The sequence below is a fragment of the Chelon labrosus genome, assembly GCF_963514085.1.
Source record: "Chelon labrosus genome assembly, chromosome: 21".
In the NCBI taxonomy this organism is placed as follows: Eukaryota; Metazoa; Chordata; class Actinopteri; order Mugiliformes; family Mugilidae; genus Chelon; species Chelon labrosus.
Window position 1 is genome coordinate 19,851,086 of NC_140354.1, and position 18,188 is coordinate 19,869,273.

The window sequence follows — 18,188 nt, forward strand, 5'->3', positions numbered from 1 at the left end:
GTGGAACATTTTTCATCCAAACTATATGATTTGTGTGGTCGGCACATCTCTGTCATTAACATGCTTGGTTTTCCAAACACTGACAGAATCCCGTTCAATCAGGGAGTTCATGCCTTTCTCTTACTGCTACCAAATGGTCTGCACGTCAACCATTACAAGTCAGCAGTGCAGAGGATAGAAAAAGCTTTCGGCAAAGACTTTCTTTCTTTTGTAGTGACAATAGTGACTCATAAGTTGGATGAAAAATGTGAACGTGCGCTGGAAGACCTTAAAGATTTCTCCAGTTTTGCTGAACAAAGATTCCACACATGTATAAGAAGTATGACAGATGCAGTAGAGATAATAGATCTGTTGGAAAAAATAGACGTCATGGTCTCTGAGAACAATCAGCTCTGCTACAGTAGACTGATGTGTGATGAGAATAAAGAGAAGAAAGAACAACTGGAACACAAAGAAGAAAGCGCAGGAACAGGTGAGATCTGAATGTGGATGGAATTAATTGTACAACATGCAGCCCAATTAAAATGACACCATAAACACATCAAAGCTTTGATTTTGAGCTTCTCGAGAAAAGAGAAAAAAAAAAAAATAGGTAATTTCTATTTGCAGCATTTTGATTTTTAAGTATTTTAAAGTATTTCCAGTTTTGGTGTACACAGGACAATGACCTATTTTGTCTATTTTGAGGACTTAATAAAAACTGTTATCCTGCAACCGTTCCGTGTCTAATAGCCATACCACGATGCAGTCTATATGCACTCTGATGTTGACTAACCAATAGGTGAAAAGCTAACACTGACACATTGACGCGCAACAAAAACTATAACCCACTCATCTGCATAGTGAAGCTGAAGGACTTATCCACAGATTATTATTGTCAAATTTGAAGCAGTTGACTGTGGTGGTTTGTGAGATATAAACATGTTGCCGTTGTAGCGCCCCCTACAGGCCGAATCTCACAAAACTTGGCATGATTGTACGCAAACATATTATAATGATGGTTGCTATAGCTTCATAAAGATTGGGTGAATACTTCAAAAGTTATAGGCCTTAAGGTCATATGAAATGTTTGTGTGTCACCTGTAGCGCCCCCTGTTGATGTAATGTCACGCAATTTGATGGGCATCTAAACAATATGTTACAGATTGTGTATGGCAAATTTCATGAACTTATCTATTGCAGTTTTTGAGATATTGAAATGTTGCTTTTGTAGCGCCCTCTAGAGACCAAGGGTCACAAAAGTTGAGGTGCTTGTACAGAATCATATTATTATCAATGATATGAAGTTTGATTAAGTTTGGGTATATACTTCACAAAATATTAGCTTTGGAGTTATACTGTTGCACACCATTAAAAATGAATTACCCATTAACTTTGTAATCAATAACCCTGCTAAAGTTCTTTTGAAGAATTTTCATTATATTTGGGTTAGGGTTAAATAATGTTAAATAAAATACAGACTAAAATATCAGTTTTATGAATGAATGTAAGCATTTATAGGTAATATTTTCATGGTGCATGTAATGACACTGTATGTAATATATGTAATTTTTTTATCTAATCATAAATTTTCTGGTCCTCCATATGAAAATAAATTAAAACTGATACTCAAACTAACTAAAATAAACTAAACAACAACAATAAATACCAAACTGAAATGACGAAACAAAACATGACTTTGTCCAATCTGTTTTTTCTTACATTATCCTGGAGCTGCAGAGAGGATGGTTACAGCTGAAGCAAAGGAAAAGGTAAGATTGTTCTCAACTTCCTCAGTGATCACAATTCCAGCAAACAGTTTTTTGGAATATTTTGGATCAGGTCTACAGGCTACCACGTGAACAGTTCCAGTATTTATAGTTAAAACATTAAAAAGATTGTTAACTCCAGATGCTTTAATCAGTTGAAGTAAAGTTGACCTTTTTTCTTAGTCTGCTGTAGAGAATGAAGCTGGTGCAGCTGAACACTCTGTGAAGACTGATGAAAACACAGAAGGAGACTCTGTCAAGTCTCTACCATCTGAACCTGAGGAGAAAGGTAACGTTTGAATGAATTTTACCAAAAAAAAAGACATACATACTCATTCAAGGGTTCTTTAGTTTCCTTTTCTGGGATATATAACAAAACTGAAGACATCTATACTTCTCCTGGAGGTTGTTCACATCTACATCTAGGGAATGTGTAGGAAGTACAACCTCTTTATGTACAGTTCTCTATTTTCAAGGGCTCAGAAGGGAAGAAGAATTAATTAAACTAATAAACCTAAATAAAGGGTTCATTTTAAATACTTTGTCCAGAATCATTTGTCTACAATTAGTCTTTCTGCCTCAATAACAGCAAATTCATACAACATACAGATAATGTTAGGAAATCATACTGTGGACAGTTAATCTCACAATGTCTTGTAAAAAGTATCGTCGTATTGACCCCAGCTGGTAATACAGTCCGAGTAAAAGTGTTTGGAATACATCCACAAATTTTTGCTTGTGAGCCTTTACAGCTAAGCCCAGAGCAGCTTACATGGCAGGAACGCTTCATTGTTGATGTGTATTCGATGCTTGCTGAAACAAAATGTGGCTTCGCTTTACTAGCGTCGTCACTACCTATGTACACGGAACAAGGAGGCTGTTGTTAGCCGGGTAGGCATCACTGACTGACAAGGCAGAGCGATCTAGTTACGTCACAAATGAGTCAAATTTGGAACGGCTCGCTGAATGACACATTTCCAGTCTCAGACCATTCATAACAAACTGACTGCATGACTTTTCAACAGCTTTTCTGAACTGTCAGACATGCCACACACCTGCTAAATGCAGGGGTCTCATCAAAGTCAATAGTGTAAACTTTGAGGAATCTATAATCTGCAGCAGATTTTGGTTTGTTTACAGTTTTTTTAATGAAAAGAAAAATCCATATGTTATTTCGTACATTCATGACTTCAGTATTGTTCTACATCGTTGAAAATAGTAAAAATGAAGAAAATCATTGCTTGAATGAGTAGGTGTGTCAAAACCTTTCACTGGTAGAGTCTATATTTTCTAGGGCCGGGACTTTAACGCGTTAATTAAGATTAATTAATTACACAAAAATAACGCGTTAAACATTTTTTACGCATTTTAATCACACTTATTTTTGCACCGCGGAACGTTTCTCACTGGATGAGTTTCGGCGGACCGATTATACTGGAGCACCAACTAGCGTTCATTACTTCAGACAACAACAAACCACAGTGAACATGAACGAAGAAGCTGATGAGACCACTTTGGTTGGCCCCGTGGATGGGAAATATCAGTCATTATTCAATGGTATACTAAAAATCCATATGAAAAAAATTACTTCTCACTGTTCTCAGGTCAAATATTTATATGCGATTAAAATGTGATGAATTTCGATTAATTAATTACAAAGCCTCTAATTAATTAGATTAATTTTTTTAATCAAGTCCCGGCCCTAATATTTTCCTTATGTGTTGTAATTTGATAAATAATTTCTGTTTTGCAGAAGAGAGCATCAGAAAGAATTGTCAAAGAGAAACTGAAACACTGCTCAGAAGACTTCACCTTCAAGATCAACAGAAGTTGTCACCAGCAGACTTTCTCAAAATAGGACCACCTGTTAAACAGAGCGAAGAAATATCTGAGAAAGATCTAGCTTATACTTTTCTTCAGAGGTTAATGATATTAGACTACAGAGCCAGGTATATTCCTGAAAGACAAGACAGTACTGATCTGAGACATTCGCAGTCTGTTCCAGTGTTTGAATCGGATGACAATGACTTAGATGGTCTTTTTAGCACCACTGCACATGTTGATCAATCAAAACAAACTAATTTCCATCCAATGGATGTTCAAATGGCAGTATTTCACTGCTCAGACAGCTTCCTTAAGCAGAACATGATAACAAAGTTATCACAGTGTCAGTACGCCTTGCCTTTCCTTTTTCCTAACCCTGACACCGCAGCAATTGAATGTCCTCTGTGGACATTTCGACAAATAATCAAAACATGGAAGACAACTCAAATCAAAGATGATTCAAAACTTGTCACGATGAAGAGTATGCCCATCTGCAATGCTGAGACACACATGGTGTCATTTTTTCGCCTGGGTTCAATATCTCAGTCTAAATCACAGCTCATGAACTCTTTGATCAACGACCGTCACCACACCTTCTTCCATAGAAACTGTCCAGGCAGCACCAAGTCTCGCCATCTGATGGATGGTGTGGCAGAGATTGCCTGGTACTGCCCTGCTGGAAAACCCAATGATTCCTTCACTGACTGCATTGCCTTCTGTAATCTTCATGGTGATGCTCTGATGATTGAAAAACAAACTAAAATACTGATTGAAACTTCTTCAGTCAATGTAGTTCTTGTACCAACTCTGAAAAGAAGCCACAGAAGTACAACGGTCATCTCAGATCTTTACAAGTCTCTGAAGCCTCTCATTATTCTCATTGCTGATAATGATTCTGATGCAGTTCAGACGAAACCAGGAAAGTACAGAATGGGTCTGGAAGACAGAAGCCAGTCAGATGTTTCTAAAAAACTGAAAGCAATTATTGGACATTTTTTGTCTGGACTCCAAACCTCCTTCCAGCTCAAATCTATAGCCAACATCTCTGGAATCAGAGTGGATGAAGACGACCCAGTGTGTCAAAAAGGAGAAAAGGCAGCAATGAAAATATTAAATTTGATTCAGGGGATGGACATCTCAAAGATCAAAGATACATTTCTCCCCTGTCAAGGACAACTGTGGCACAAGTGGTCGAGAATAAAAAAAGAACTGTATCATCTCAAAGGAAACGTGGAGAAGGAAAAAAGTCAAAAGAATCAGCAACTGATGAAAATCAGACAAGAACAATGCTCTGCTTCCTGTAGTGAACTGATGAAGTCATTCACTGAAAGCCTCATTACTTTGTCATCCCAGGAGAAAGAGTACTTCCTGAAATGGACTCAGATCTTAATAGATGCTCTCTGCACGGACGATCTGTCTTCAATTCTCCAAAGCTATGATGAAAAGTGGTCTGAGGTCTTGGTTCTGAAGAAGAAACACCCCAAATCTCCACTGTTAGAAGGTAAACAAGATGAGCTTGAGACAATATCAAAAAAACTGCAGTCAGCAACTTTTGGATTGGAGCATATCTTTAGAGAAATGGGACAGATCTATGAAGCTCATCAAGCTCTGAAGAAACGACCAAACAGTGGACAGACCAACTGGTCCAAATACCCAAAGCTGGCTGCAGATCTGATGATATCAGGACACCCGATGGAGCTGATGGATGGAGATGCAGGTCATGTGCCTCTGACATGGATATCTATTGTTTTAGAAGAAGTCATCAAGAAACTGGGCGACCAGAGAGTTTTTGTGTTGTCTGTTCTGGGCGTACAAAGCAGTGGAAAATCAACAATGCTGAATGCCATGTTTGGATTGCAGTTTGCAGTGAGTGCTGGTAGGTGCACCAAGGGTGCCTTCATGCAGCTGGTCAAAGTGTCAGAGGAAATCAAGAAAGATTTCAAGTTTGACTATGTTCTCGTAGTGGACACTGAAGGACTACGTGCTCTTGAATTGGCAGGTAACGCCACTCTTCACCATGACAACGCACTGGCCACATTTGTTGTTGGCCTGGGAAACATGACACTGATCAACATCTTTGGTGAGAATCCAGCTGAGATGCAAGATGTCCTGCAGATTGTTGTCCAGGCTTTCATGAGGATGAAGAAAGTTAAGCTTTCTCCGAGTTGTGTGTTTGTTCACCAGAATGTTACCGACATTGCAGCTGCAGAGAAAAACATGGACGGAAAGAGACGACTGCAAGAAAAACTGGACCAGATGGCTCAGCTAGCTGCCAAAGAGGAGGTGTGTGATGTTGAGTGTTTCAGTGATGTCATTGCATTTGATGTACAACAAGATGTGAAATACTTTGCCCAACTATGGGAAGGAAGTCCACCAATGGCTCCTCCAAATCCTGGTTACAGTGAGAGTGTCCAAGAACTGAAGCGCATCATCCTCACTAAGGCTTCACAATCTGCTGGAATCCCTCTCTCACATTTTAAAAGCAAAATTCAAGACCTGTGGAATGCCCTGATGAATGAACAGTTTGTTTTCAGTTTCAAAAACACGCTAGAAATTGCAGCATACAGAAAACTTGAGGTCCAATATGGGAACTGGACCTGGAACCTCAGGAGCAGCATGCTGACCATTGAAAACCAACTTTACACCAGGATTGAAAATGGAAAACTTGACAAGGTTGACCGTACTTACCTTTTGAAAGAAATGAGCAAAACATATGAAAAAATCAAGAAAGACATGACGTTGTACTTTGAGGACGACAGAGACAAAGACATGTTGGTTCAGTGGCGAGGCCGATTTGAAAACAAAATCAAGGAGTTTCATGAGGAACTGGTGAAAGAAGTGAAAAGGAAACTGGATGAAGTTATCCAGCAGAAGAATGCTTGTAAAAAGCTCGATGATAAGAAGCCAGAGTTTGAGAACAAACTGCTGCAAAAGAGCAAAGAGCTCGCTCATCAGTTAAGAGACAAGGCAAAAGATGAAGAGGAGCTTCAAAAGCAGTTCAACTCTGTCTGGACAGACTGCATCAGTGAATTAACTGGAGATATAAAACCCATTAAGGACATAAACTTGGAAGGAGACCAATTTTTCATCCTTCAGGAGCTGGGGATTGAATGGTCTCTCATAGATGAATCCAACAGCAGTGGAAGATACAAAAATATATCAAAAGTTGGGAATTACCATTGTTATATAACCCATAAGAAGTACCAAAATCTCTGTAATAATAACCAACAATCTGAGGGAGGTAAGAAAGGAACCAACACAAACACAACAAATCAAGAAAGACAATTATTTTCAGCAGCATTAAAAGCTGGGTGGAACATTGCTCAACATATTTTGGGATTTGGCAGCACAGCAACAGCACAACAAAATGTTTTTCCACATGAAGAAGAGGAAGTGATCAGAACCTTCATTAACAACATTGACCAACAGTCCTTTGATGCAATTAAGACCAAGCCTGTAGCAACAAGAGGCTACAGCCCAACTTACCTACAAGAAATGGCCAAAAGTATTCAAGAAAAAGTGACAGAATTTGAATCACAGATTAAATATTCATTCAAGAAGGAGTTTACAGTTGACATCTTGTTGTATGTTTTTGAAAGGTTGGAGAGCTGGCTTTCACATTCTCACCAGACATTCAAAAAGAACAACGATGCTCTCACTTACTTGAACAACAATAAAACACAATATTACAATGTTTTCAGAAGCTTCTGCAAAGGAAACTCATCTGCTGTGGTGTTTGGAGAAATGATCCGTGAAAAACTAAAGGTTTCCATTGTTGAGGCTGTCTGTAACAAGACCGCCATTGATCTTGCTGGAGAGATGAGGTGCAATTTCCCAGCATTCAGTGGGAACAGGTTGGACTTGGAGAAACATCTGCTGAAATCACTTGCAGAGAAAGAAGAGTTTGATGATTATATCAACTACATCCGACATCCAAGGAGACAAGTAGAGACTTTTATAAAAGAAGAAGTTGAGAAATACATCTTCAGACAACAAAAAGGCAAAGCACAGAAGACACTGAAGAAAAATGTTGATGACATCAGTCAGCTTGTGAGACAAGCTTTATTTGAAGCAACAATGAAAGTCAACACCCAGAAAGGAGGCACAGAGATGTGGGTGAAGGAATTTTCCTCTTTCCTCAAGGATGAGCTGCCACTTGATACCATTTGTTGTCAAAACTTCAAGGACATAACCAACTTTGACTTTCTTAAAGAAGAGATAGAGAAAGGTCTGGATAACATCACTCAAGAGATGAACCAACTCTCCCTGGATAAGATGAAGGAATTCAGGCTGAGACCTGATCAAATCCTCATTGATCAACTGTGTAAGTGCTGCTGGGAAACGTGTCCATTCTGTGCAGCTGTTTGCACCAACACCCTGGAAGATCACAGTCCTGATGACCACAGTGTCCCTTTTCACCGATCTGGTGCAATCAAAGGTCGGCACTACAGAGATACAGTCACAATGAGTGTTGATTTCTGCACAACAAAAGTTGCAAGTGATATGAGATTTTACCCTGATGAAACTGAAAAATGCATTCCTTACAAACAGTATAGAAATGCTGGACCACCTTTTGATAACTGGAGAATTACCCCTGATGAGTCAAAGCTGAAATACTGGACATGGTTTGTGTGTCGATTTCAAAAAGACCTGGAAGACTACTATGAGTTAGAATTCGAGGGCAAAGGTGAAATTCCCAGCGAGTGGAAAACACACACAAAAGAAGAAGCTATTCAGAGTCTGGATGAAATGTTCAAATATTAATGACCAATGACAACTACAAGTCTGCTGAAAATCATGACTATCATGCAAATGCTAAATATGTACACCAATAAATCGTAACACGCTATAGGTAATTAAATCTGACAAAATGATGAGTGAGGATTTCTGGAAAGAGAAGTAAAACAAAATATACATTGATGGTTTCAAATTCCAGGTAAACGGTGAAATTCCCAGCGAGTAGAAAACACACACAAAAGAAGAAGCTGTTCAGAGTCTGGATGTTCAAATGTGAAGTGAAGTGAAAAAACGTGAAGTAAAATCCTATAAAACGATGTGCACATACTAAATGAGAGTCCATAAATCATCACAAAAATATAGATGATTATACTCAAATGCAAAAAGAATACCGAAACAGTAGTTTGCAAAAAGTGAGTCATAAAATCATAAATATTAAAGACAAAATAAATCACTGTCACTGACAATGTTGGCGAAGAGAAGCATAACAAAATAAATTGATGTTCTTAAAGAGAAAGTCAAGTGCATGCTGCATGTGAGGTTATTATATTTTATTGAATGAAAACAATTTAGTTTTTTGTTGAGACATACTGTTAGTGATGAGTTTAAGTCAAATCAAACAATATTAGGTGTTTGTAGTGTTTAAGTTGTATTATCTGCATTTTAAGTTGAAACATGTCAAAGAACATACTGAGGTAGAACGATCTAAAGTGTGTTTTATTAACATCATTTCATATAACAGAGTTTTTCTGTATTTATTTTTAAAACACAAACAATATGTCCAAAAACTGTTATAACTGAACCGTTAATTGACAACACAATTAATGTTGACTTTGACTCTGCATGCTATAGTGAGAATGAGCTCCAATAACATAACTGCTTTTAATCTGTTGAAAGACCAGGTTTGTTTCCATTTCTTTTTGTAAGTCTAAGTTCAGAGAAATTAAAATAAAGAATAAACTTATTTAGTTGTCAGTTTGTATGTAGTGTTCTTTTGTTTTGTTTTTTTCACATTTAAGGGTTGATTCATACTATCATTAAGAACAGAAGAAAACAGTATTTACTGTTACATTATTGTTTTAGTTCATTATAATCTTGCTTAGTTTGAGCTTTTAACCTTAATGCAAATAATGACAGTTATATGGAGACAATACGTATAAAAATTATCTTGTTCTGAGTTGTTCATTCATTGACAACACAATGTTGACTATGACCTTGCATGCTATAAATGGTGAAAATGAATTTGTAATAAAGTTGTAAATAAACAGCTTTTTATCTATTGAAAGTCTATTTTTTTGTGTTCCTGACAAAGTCTCAGTTTCTCGATAGAGGCCACATTCAAAGTTCTAGGAATTTTCCAGGTTGACTGACATTCACATCTTAAAGTAATAATGGACTGTCCTGGGGCCTCATGTATAAAGACTTGCGTGGATTTCCTACTGAAACGTGGTGCACGCTCAGATCCAGAAGCACATTTCTTACAATTAACGTGGAACTAAGTGCACATGTTGTATCTGACCCCTCCCTGTCCACGCTCTCATTTAAATATGCAAATTATATTTAAAATTGACCCTGCACTTGAGATTCCCCTCTCTGCACAATTAGAAAATTAAAACATAAAAATGAGTAAGACAGGAAAATAGAAGAACTTCACAGAGAATGAACTGGAGACACTACTCACGGGAATGGAGGTGTGCAAAAATGTTGTCTTTGGCAGCAGCTGTCCTCCAGCATAAACAATAAATGCAAGAGGAGTGGGAGAGTGTGTGTGAGGCCACCTCACCACAATGTTGGATAATTTCATGTGCGCATCACATATGATCTGTTCATTGATCGAATTAAAATATTTCCTGTTGACATATACAAATTCATCATGTGATAAAGGCTTTTGTAGCAATGTGTGTGCAGTCGATAGATCAGATTCCATTCAGAAAACCGCTCTCGCTGCAAATTGCCCTTTAATGTTGATGTGTTCAGATAAATTTACGGGAATTTGATAAACCTGGTAGACACGCAGGCGGAAAATTCAGTCCCATACGGCTGGCATGGCTCTGCTCAGGGTCAACCAGCACAGTCCCGATCGATCGGTCGGACTAATTGTTTTCACATTTATGACAGTTTCCCAGCATTAACTCTCAGTGTCACCAAAGGATCAACAGCTGTAGAAGACATGTTCACGGTCATTTCACTCTTGATACATCTGAACTTTTCCGTGAACAAGAACGTACGGAACATGCGCACGCGCCCTTCGTACATGAGGCCTCTGGTTATTTTGTGTTCATGACCAAGTCTCAGTTTCTGCCCGAGAGGACTTAGGCTGCGTTCAGACTGCAGACGGATCTGATTCAAATCTGATTCCTTCTCATATCCGATTTTTAGGGCTGACTGTTCACACTGCCTTTAGCAAGTGTCCAAATCGGATATGGTTCTGTTCAGACTGGGCCACATTCTTCACCGGTCTGATAGGTTGCTGTAGCAACGAGCGGAAGCGTCATTCAGCACGTGTATTTGTCAGACGTCATATAATTGCGACAGCGACAAGCAAAACAACAACAAACAACACGATGGATGTACGTCACGTCAGTGTAAAGATTTATAAGGCATGCAGTTTCTTCCTCTGTCCAAGGCGAATTGTTTTCAAAGTCCTCCTCCATTGTGATAGCTGTAATATCACTGTCCGTGGCCGTAACGTGGCTCCTCCACAACGGAAATAGGCACGCGGTCTGGCGCATTGGTTCTGGCCTGGCGTCGCGTAAGTGACGTCACGGACAGTCAAAACCCATCTGAGTGTTGGGAGCTGTTCAGACTGAGACGCATCTGTCCATATCCGATACGAATGCGATATGAACACCTCTGGATGTGGTTTGCAACCGTTTGGCAAAAATCGGATTTCATGTGATCTGTCACTGTTCAGACTTCAAAATCGAGATCCGATTCAAATCTGAATGGGCTAAAAATCGGATTTTGGCTGGCAGTCTGAATGCAGCCATAGAGTTCTAGGAATTTTCCAGATTGACTGGATGGGATGAGGTTCTGATGCTGGAATGCAGTGGTTTCATCTCCAAACATGATGCCTGTTTTTAATTCATTCGCAAAAACAGAGTTATGCAAAGGTAAACAATAATAAAATGTCTTTGCAAGTTTTATTTACCGGCCAGCTGGGAGAGGAACTGTCACTGAAAAATTATCTGGCACTGGAGGGAAGCCACGGCCAGCCTTTTAAAGAGAGTTGATTGGTGATAGGCCACAGCTGAGTCGGGTGCTCCTGCCAGTTTCCTGCCCAGGTGAGCCTTATGAGATATCTATAAATGCTACAAAATGGAGTCACAGTCTCTTAAGTGGAGTCACAGCAAGATTTGGGGAATTATAATCACCTGGATCAGGGATAAAGTCAGGGACATTTGTGTAGTTTTGACCTAAAGGTTGGAATGCTGTCATCTGATGAGAGACAGAGTTATCTATTGCTCTGACAACGAGTCTTCTAACACAGGGAATAACAACAGCCACATTGAGCTAGCATTGCTATAGCTATAATGAGGCCAGTGAGTAGAGAGAGGATGAGAGTTTTTCATTTACTAAACACTGAGTCAAACCATCCAGGGAGAGAAGTGTCAACTAAATTTTCTGCCAGCTCCTCTTGCAGAGAACGTAAGCCTTCTAGTGCACAGGTTACTGACCCAGTAGGAGATGTGTTGTTGGGAATGTATGTGTAGCACGAATCACCTATCATAGTTTGGAGTTAGCTGTTCTGCTAAACCTTGAATGGCATCTTGAAATGTCTAAAATTGGTGAATCACTGTTGATTATAATACAAGTAATTGATCCAATCTACATTTTTATTGATGGTTGGCCACAAGAATATGGACTCAAACCCTGCTTTTACTTGGTATCTAGCCTTATATTCATCTGGGAACCCACAAGGGACTCCTATGGCATCCATGTACACCTTCTTATCAAAGCTTCACTTCAGTTCAATTCAATTTTATTTATAATAGCAACAATAACAATACAAATTGTCTCACAACGCTTTACAAAATCCAGTCTGTAACCCAGCCTGAAACCCCCAGAGCAAGCCTGAAGGCGACAGTGGCAAGGAAAAACTCCCTTTTATCAGGAAGAAACCTTGAGCAGGACCCAGCTCATATGGAGGGACACATCTGCCTAAAGCCAGAAAAGAGAAAGACAGAAAAGAGAGACAAGAGAGAGGATAGGAGGAACAAGATAAATATACATCTAACTAAAGGAGAGGAGGGGAGAGAGCGACACACAGTAGTTAACATGCTATACAGTAGTAGCACAGAACTGCATGACTAGTAATAAGGAAGAAATTAGATAAAAAATTAGAGGACATGTGCTCAGTGCATCATCCCCCAGCAGCCTAGGCCTATGCCAGCATAACTAAGGGCTGGTACAGTCCAGCCTTAACTATAAGCTTGATCAAAAAGGAAAGTCTTAAGCCTGACCTTAAAAGTAGAGAGAGTGTCTGCCTTCCGAACCCAAAATGGGAGCTGGTTCCACAGGAGAGGAGCCTGATAGCTGAAGGCTCTACCTCCCATGCTACTTTTTGAAATTCTAGGAACCATAAGTAGGCCTGAACTTTGAGATCGAACGATATTACGCAGGTGAAAGAAGGCATAAAGGACATAACCGCATCGAATAGAACACCAAGGTTTTTCACAGTAGCACTGGAGGCTAAGGTAATACCATCCAAAGAAAACCAGGTGATTAGATAATGAATTTTTGAGATGTTTAGGGCCAAATACGATGACTTCTGTTTTGTAGCTTCCTTCTGCTATGTCACGTTTATGAATGGTGTATTCCGCATGAGTGAAATGATCAGCTGCTATATGGATGTCATACACAAATATCCACATGGATATACATCCTGGAGTGAAAGGACAATAGGTCCGGTTGCAAGGAATTAGATTCTTCTTGCAGCCCACCACTGTGTCTCGCCCCCATGTTACAGGCACAGTGATATCACAGTGAGCAGCAGTAGATGTGCCTTGAAGCTTTGGGGAGGTACAAGTGTGGCATTGGTCTGGTTGTAATGGAAAATCGGATTTTTGTTTTCATATACGCCGTTTGCATTACTTATGTGACCTTTAAGCTCACATGTGAGTTCATATTATATAAGTTCATGATAAGTGTTAGGTCCAACTGCAGACATGTCCTAGCCTGGCTCCGCCTGCCTACGTACTTCCGCTCATTTGCATTCCCTACAGTACTCCGTCTGGAATAGCTTGATCCGCTAACGTTTACTCCGGCCAACTGGTTGGCGAACCAATCAGCGAACAGAGGGCGGGTCTGAGAGCGATTACGTTTCAGTTGCGCGCCGAGTTTGAAATGTTTACACGAACGGAGACGGATATACTCGAAGCCATTCGCTCCGTTGTGGATATGCTTCCTGGCATTACAGCACTTTTATTCCAATTTCGCGTCCTTAATTGCAATGGGGGATGGTAGAGTAGCGATTTGTTTACTTGTTGCGTTCTTGAAAGCGGAAGTACGAGGCAGCAGAGCCTGAAGGCTCTGGCGCATAACATTACCAAACGTTAGTGATTGGTTAAAGGAACTCCGATGATTTTAAACCTCAAACTGTGCCCTCCCACCAGGAAATAAGCGTTTGCCAATGGAGCTAGGCCAGACTCTCTGCGAAGTCAGAGAGTCTGGTATCCAGGCTAGACATGTCCTGCAAATTCTGCAACAAGCCACCACCCCTGCACACCTTCTTTTTAAGGATAACGGTACTTTCCACTGCTCTCAGACACGTAGTCACCCCACACTCAGTGTGACATGCTGTCAGGGCTTTACTCTGTGTGTATGTCTCCTTCTATGCAGAATCATTGCAATAAACCAACTGAAGTAATCACTGAGTTTGAGTCATTTCCAGGGGTGGAAAAAGTACCAAAAAAATCTACTCAAGTAAAAGTACTGTTACCTTGATGAAATTTTACTTAAGTAAAAGTACTGGTGTAAAAATCTACTCAAGTAAAAAGTATCTCATTTAAAATGTACTCAGAGTAAAAGTTACATAGTTACTTCTTAGGCGGGGTGTATAATCTCTCCCCATGCAATAAAAAAGTACAAAAACATACACAAAACTCAAACTCACTTTTTTATTAAAGAAAATACATAGATCCCAGATAGATCCAGATTACAGTTCCTCTTTAAAGTTCCTCTCTTCTCTAAAAGCAGGTTGTTCAACCACAGCAAATGGATGAAGGCCCACAAATTAAGTTAATCAGAACCTTGTCAACTTTTGCTTGCGGCACACATTTGGTTCCACCCACCGCCACCAAGTCAGATATTTTTGCTTGCTTGGGTTTTTTTTCTGGTTCCAGGGTCCCTCTGTGCTGCCATGAGGTCAGTGTAGACTTTCATCTTTGATGGATGTTTCCTCTGTGAATAAAGAACAAACATCATCGTATAAATAATCAATACCATGTTTTTATTAAACATACAGTTAAAATATTTTTATATTAATAGATTAATTCATATTTTGAAGTGACATGTAGAAAGAGTAGACTATATCATGGATAGGTCACTGGCAGACTTTAAGTGTGGTCCCAGATCACCTGGTTTTATCCTGCATATAAGATTACTGAATGAAAACATTCACCAATATATCAATCAATCAATCAATCTTTATATATATATATAGCGCCAAATCACAACAAGTCATCTCAAGGCACTTTACACATAGAGCAGGTCTAGACCACACTCTTTAATTTAATTTTAAAGAGACACAATATCAGAACAACACTAGAAGATTTTAGCCAAAACTTTTTGGTGCATTTTTCAATGTGTTAATACACTCATAAGCAATTTTCATCGCATATCATAGCAATAACAGCATAATTTTGTGTGAAATTAAGGAATGAGTCAAATTTGATTGTTTAAAATATAGCTTACTAGCTTACCAAGTTAGCTAACGTTAACTAGCACTATGAAGCTGGCTGCTAACACTGACGTTAGCATACCATGATTGAGTAAAGTTATTAATTGCATGTAATGTTATTTAGCTTCATGTGAATTTATCGTACATGCTTGCGCAGGTTGGAAGCAGAGTTTTTGTAGGTGGATAGCTGCGTCTCTTTCGGCATACAAAGTTTACATTGCATGATGAAATTGTTGTCATTCGCTAACTTGAACTCAAAGAAGTCCTTTAAGTATGGCCTGGGATTGGCCTCACGTTCTCCGTGCGTGTATCTGTGTCCCAAATTCGACCCTTCTCCATCAATACACTTGCCTCCAACAGTCTCCATCATCTTTTAGCTAGCTCCTCTGTGTCACCAATGTCTCGACGTTTCTGACCTTCTGGCGCTGCAGTTGTCCAGAGCCAATCAGATGGACAGTTAGTGGCATGCAGATGCAGTGCAAGTTCATCTATTTTTATTTATTTATTTTACTTTGTAACGGAAGCTATTTAAAATGTAGTGAAGTAAATTACTTCCAACAATATGTACTTAAGTAAAAGCAAAATTACTGATTTTAAAAATTACTCAAAAAAAGTGCAAGTACACAAAACTACTCAATTACAGTAACGAGAGTAAATGTAACTCGTTACTTTCCACCCCTGATGTGTTCAGTACCTTCTCAATACATGTAGTTAGTGTTTTCTTGTAAGTCATGAGGTCTCAAAAGGAAAAAACTCCCTTGCTTGCACTTTCCCCATCACTGTTTTCCAGCAGTCATGCAGCAGAGCAATCACATCGCATGTTTAGGGTTAATGGGAGGGGTTTGTGAAAGGCTGGCACTGCGCTGGGACATAGAGCATCACAGTCATAGACATATACACAGTCTGGCCCACAGCTGGTGCCGGAAGTAAGAATCCAATGCAATTTCTCCATTGACAGTTCGGAAATAAGCCATAAAAACTTAACTGCACATGGTTGACTTAAAACCAGCTACGGCTGTACTAAGCGATTGTATATGCTCATGTAGACACCAAAAGTTCATGGGGCACTAACCTTGTTTTGAGATAAATGCCTTTTATTCGCGATGTCTTGGATAAGTACTTCATTACCCACAATCCTGAACAATCCCACAATCCCACAGTGATGCATCTGATTGGTGGAACTCGTCTGGTTAAACCCCGCGAAGGTCCGAGAAGACTGAAGAGTCTGTGCTGCTGTGTGGGCTACTGTAACGTTACTGTCTACTGTACGATCACAAATAAATAAATAAATAAATAAAAAAGAACCTGTGTTGCGTTATTGCACGGTAGACTTATCAGTGCAATCATGATCTCCTTGGCTGCCATGATGGCTTTTTTCAAGGATGAAAACAAGAGTGTCCAGAGGGGTGAAAACCACTTCAAATCGGGTCATGTTGTTGAGCGTAGCGTGTCCGAGGGTCGGTTTGTGGGGTTTGTAAGGGCGAGCATGAGAGATAAGACCTACAAAGCACTGCACCATGTTGCTAACGTTATAGAATTTAAAATCCTCCTCCTTACATACAAGGCCCTTAAAGGCCTAGCTCCATCGTATCTTAAAGACCTTATTGTACCATATCATCCCAGCAGATCACTTCGGTCTGAAAGTGCAGGCCTACTTGTGGTTCCTAGAATTTCAAAAAGTAGAATGGGAGGTAGAGCTTTCAGCTATCAGGCTCCTCTCCTGTGGAACCAGCTCCCAGTTTGGGTTCGGGAGGCAGACACCCTCTCTATTTTTAAGGTCAGGCTTAAGACTTTCCTTTTTGATCAGGCTTATAGTTAGGGCTGGACTAAACCATCCCTTAGTTATGCTGCTATAGGCCTAGGCTGCTGGGGGACGATGCACCAAACACATGTCCTCCTTCTTTCTTCTCTCTCCTCTCTCGCATCCTCCACTTTCTTTTCTCTGGCACAGAGCTCTTGCCCTCTAATTTCCTATATACTACTGGTCATACAATTCTGTGCTATTACTATGTAGAATGTTTACTGCTGTGTGTGTCCCACCCCCCTTCCCCCCCCCCCTTCCCCCCTCTTCCCCCCTCTTCTTGTGAGTATCTCTGGCCTGGAGTGGTGTGTTTCCTGTGGAGCTCTATACTACATCTGTTGTCGTGGTCTCATCAGCCTGCCCAGTCTTCATGGAATCCTGCAGTTATCCACTCCTACCTGAATGAACAATTCTCCAACCTGCCTATGATTCCTCTTACATTTTCAACTGTCATGTAACATCATCAGTTTGTATCATAAGATTCCACATGTACACTTTAGTCAGACATGTGTATCTATGACAGATGTATGTTTATCTTGCTGTTCTCTTCTCTTCTCTCTTTGCTGTTCTCTTCTCTCTTTCTTCTGTCTGTACCCGGCTGGCCTTAGGCAGATGGGTCCCTCCATATGAGCTGGGTTCTGCTCAAGGTTTCTTCCTGTTAAAAGGGAGTTTTTCCTTGCCACCGTTGCCTTCAGGCTTGCTCTGGGGGTTTCAGGCCGGGTTTTTGTAAAGCGTCTTGAGACGATTTGTATTGTTATTGACGCTATATAAATAAAATTGAATTGAATTGAATTGAATTGAATCGTTAACCGCTTTCACACACGCACACAATATAAAATACACGATGCTAAATATACAATTCAATACACAATACCTATATAAAACGCTATTATTGACACGATTACTACTGAAAGAACTGATATTAACTGCACATTCACTATATAAAAATCACTGGAGGAAAAAGTTCGCGTGGCCGTCGTCAGATTTGGAAGTCGCTGAAAAGGCTCTTTCGAGGTTGTGGCTTCAAGTCGACTTCAGTGAGGCGCAGTGGTTTATGGGATGAGTAGTTCCTTCTCTCGGAAATGAAAACATGTACACCAGAGCTGCCAACTCTCACGCTTTCGCCGTGTGACACACGGTTTTGCCTGTTTTCCCACGCACTCACGCCACACATCCA

General features: G+C 39.9%; 1 protein-coding gene across 1 annotated transcript; it reads left to right on the plus strand.

Annotated features, from left to right (window-relative positions):
• Window positions 1-2,374: 2,374 nt before the first annotated feature.
• Window positions 2,375-8,582, plus strand: LOC311506507 (interferon-induced very large GTPase 1-like). Its single transcript, XM_084570488.1, has one exon. The coding sequence runs from the start codon at window positions 3,465-3,467 to the stop codon at window positions 8,334-8,336; it is 4,872 nt and encodes a 1,623-aa protein (XP_084426614.1). The 5' UTR covers window positions 2,375-3,464; the 3' UTR covers window positions 8,337-8,582.
• Window positions 8,583-18,188: the final 9,606 nt, after the last annotated feature.

Bases quoted from the DNA above. Each gene is read 5' to 3' on its own strand.
- LOC311506507 (XM_084570488.1), top strand. From the start codon at position 3,465: ATGTGTTGTAATTTGATAAATAATTTCTGTTTTGCAGAAGAGAGCATC.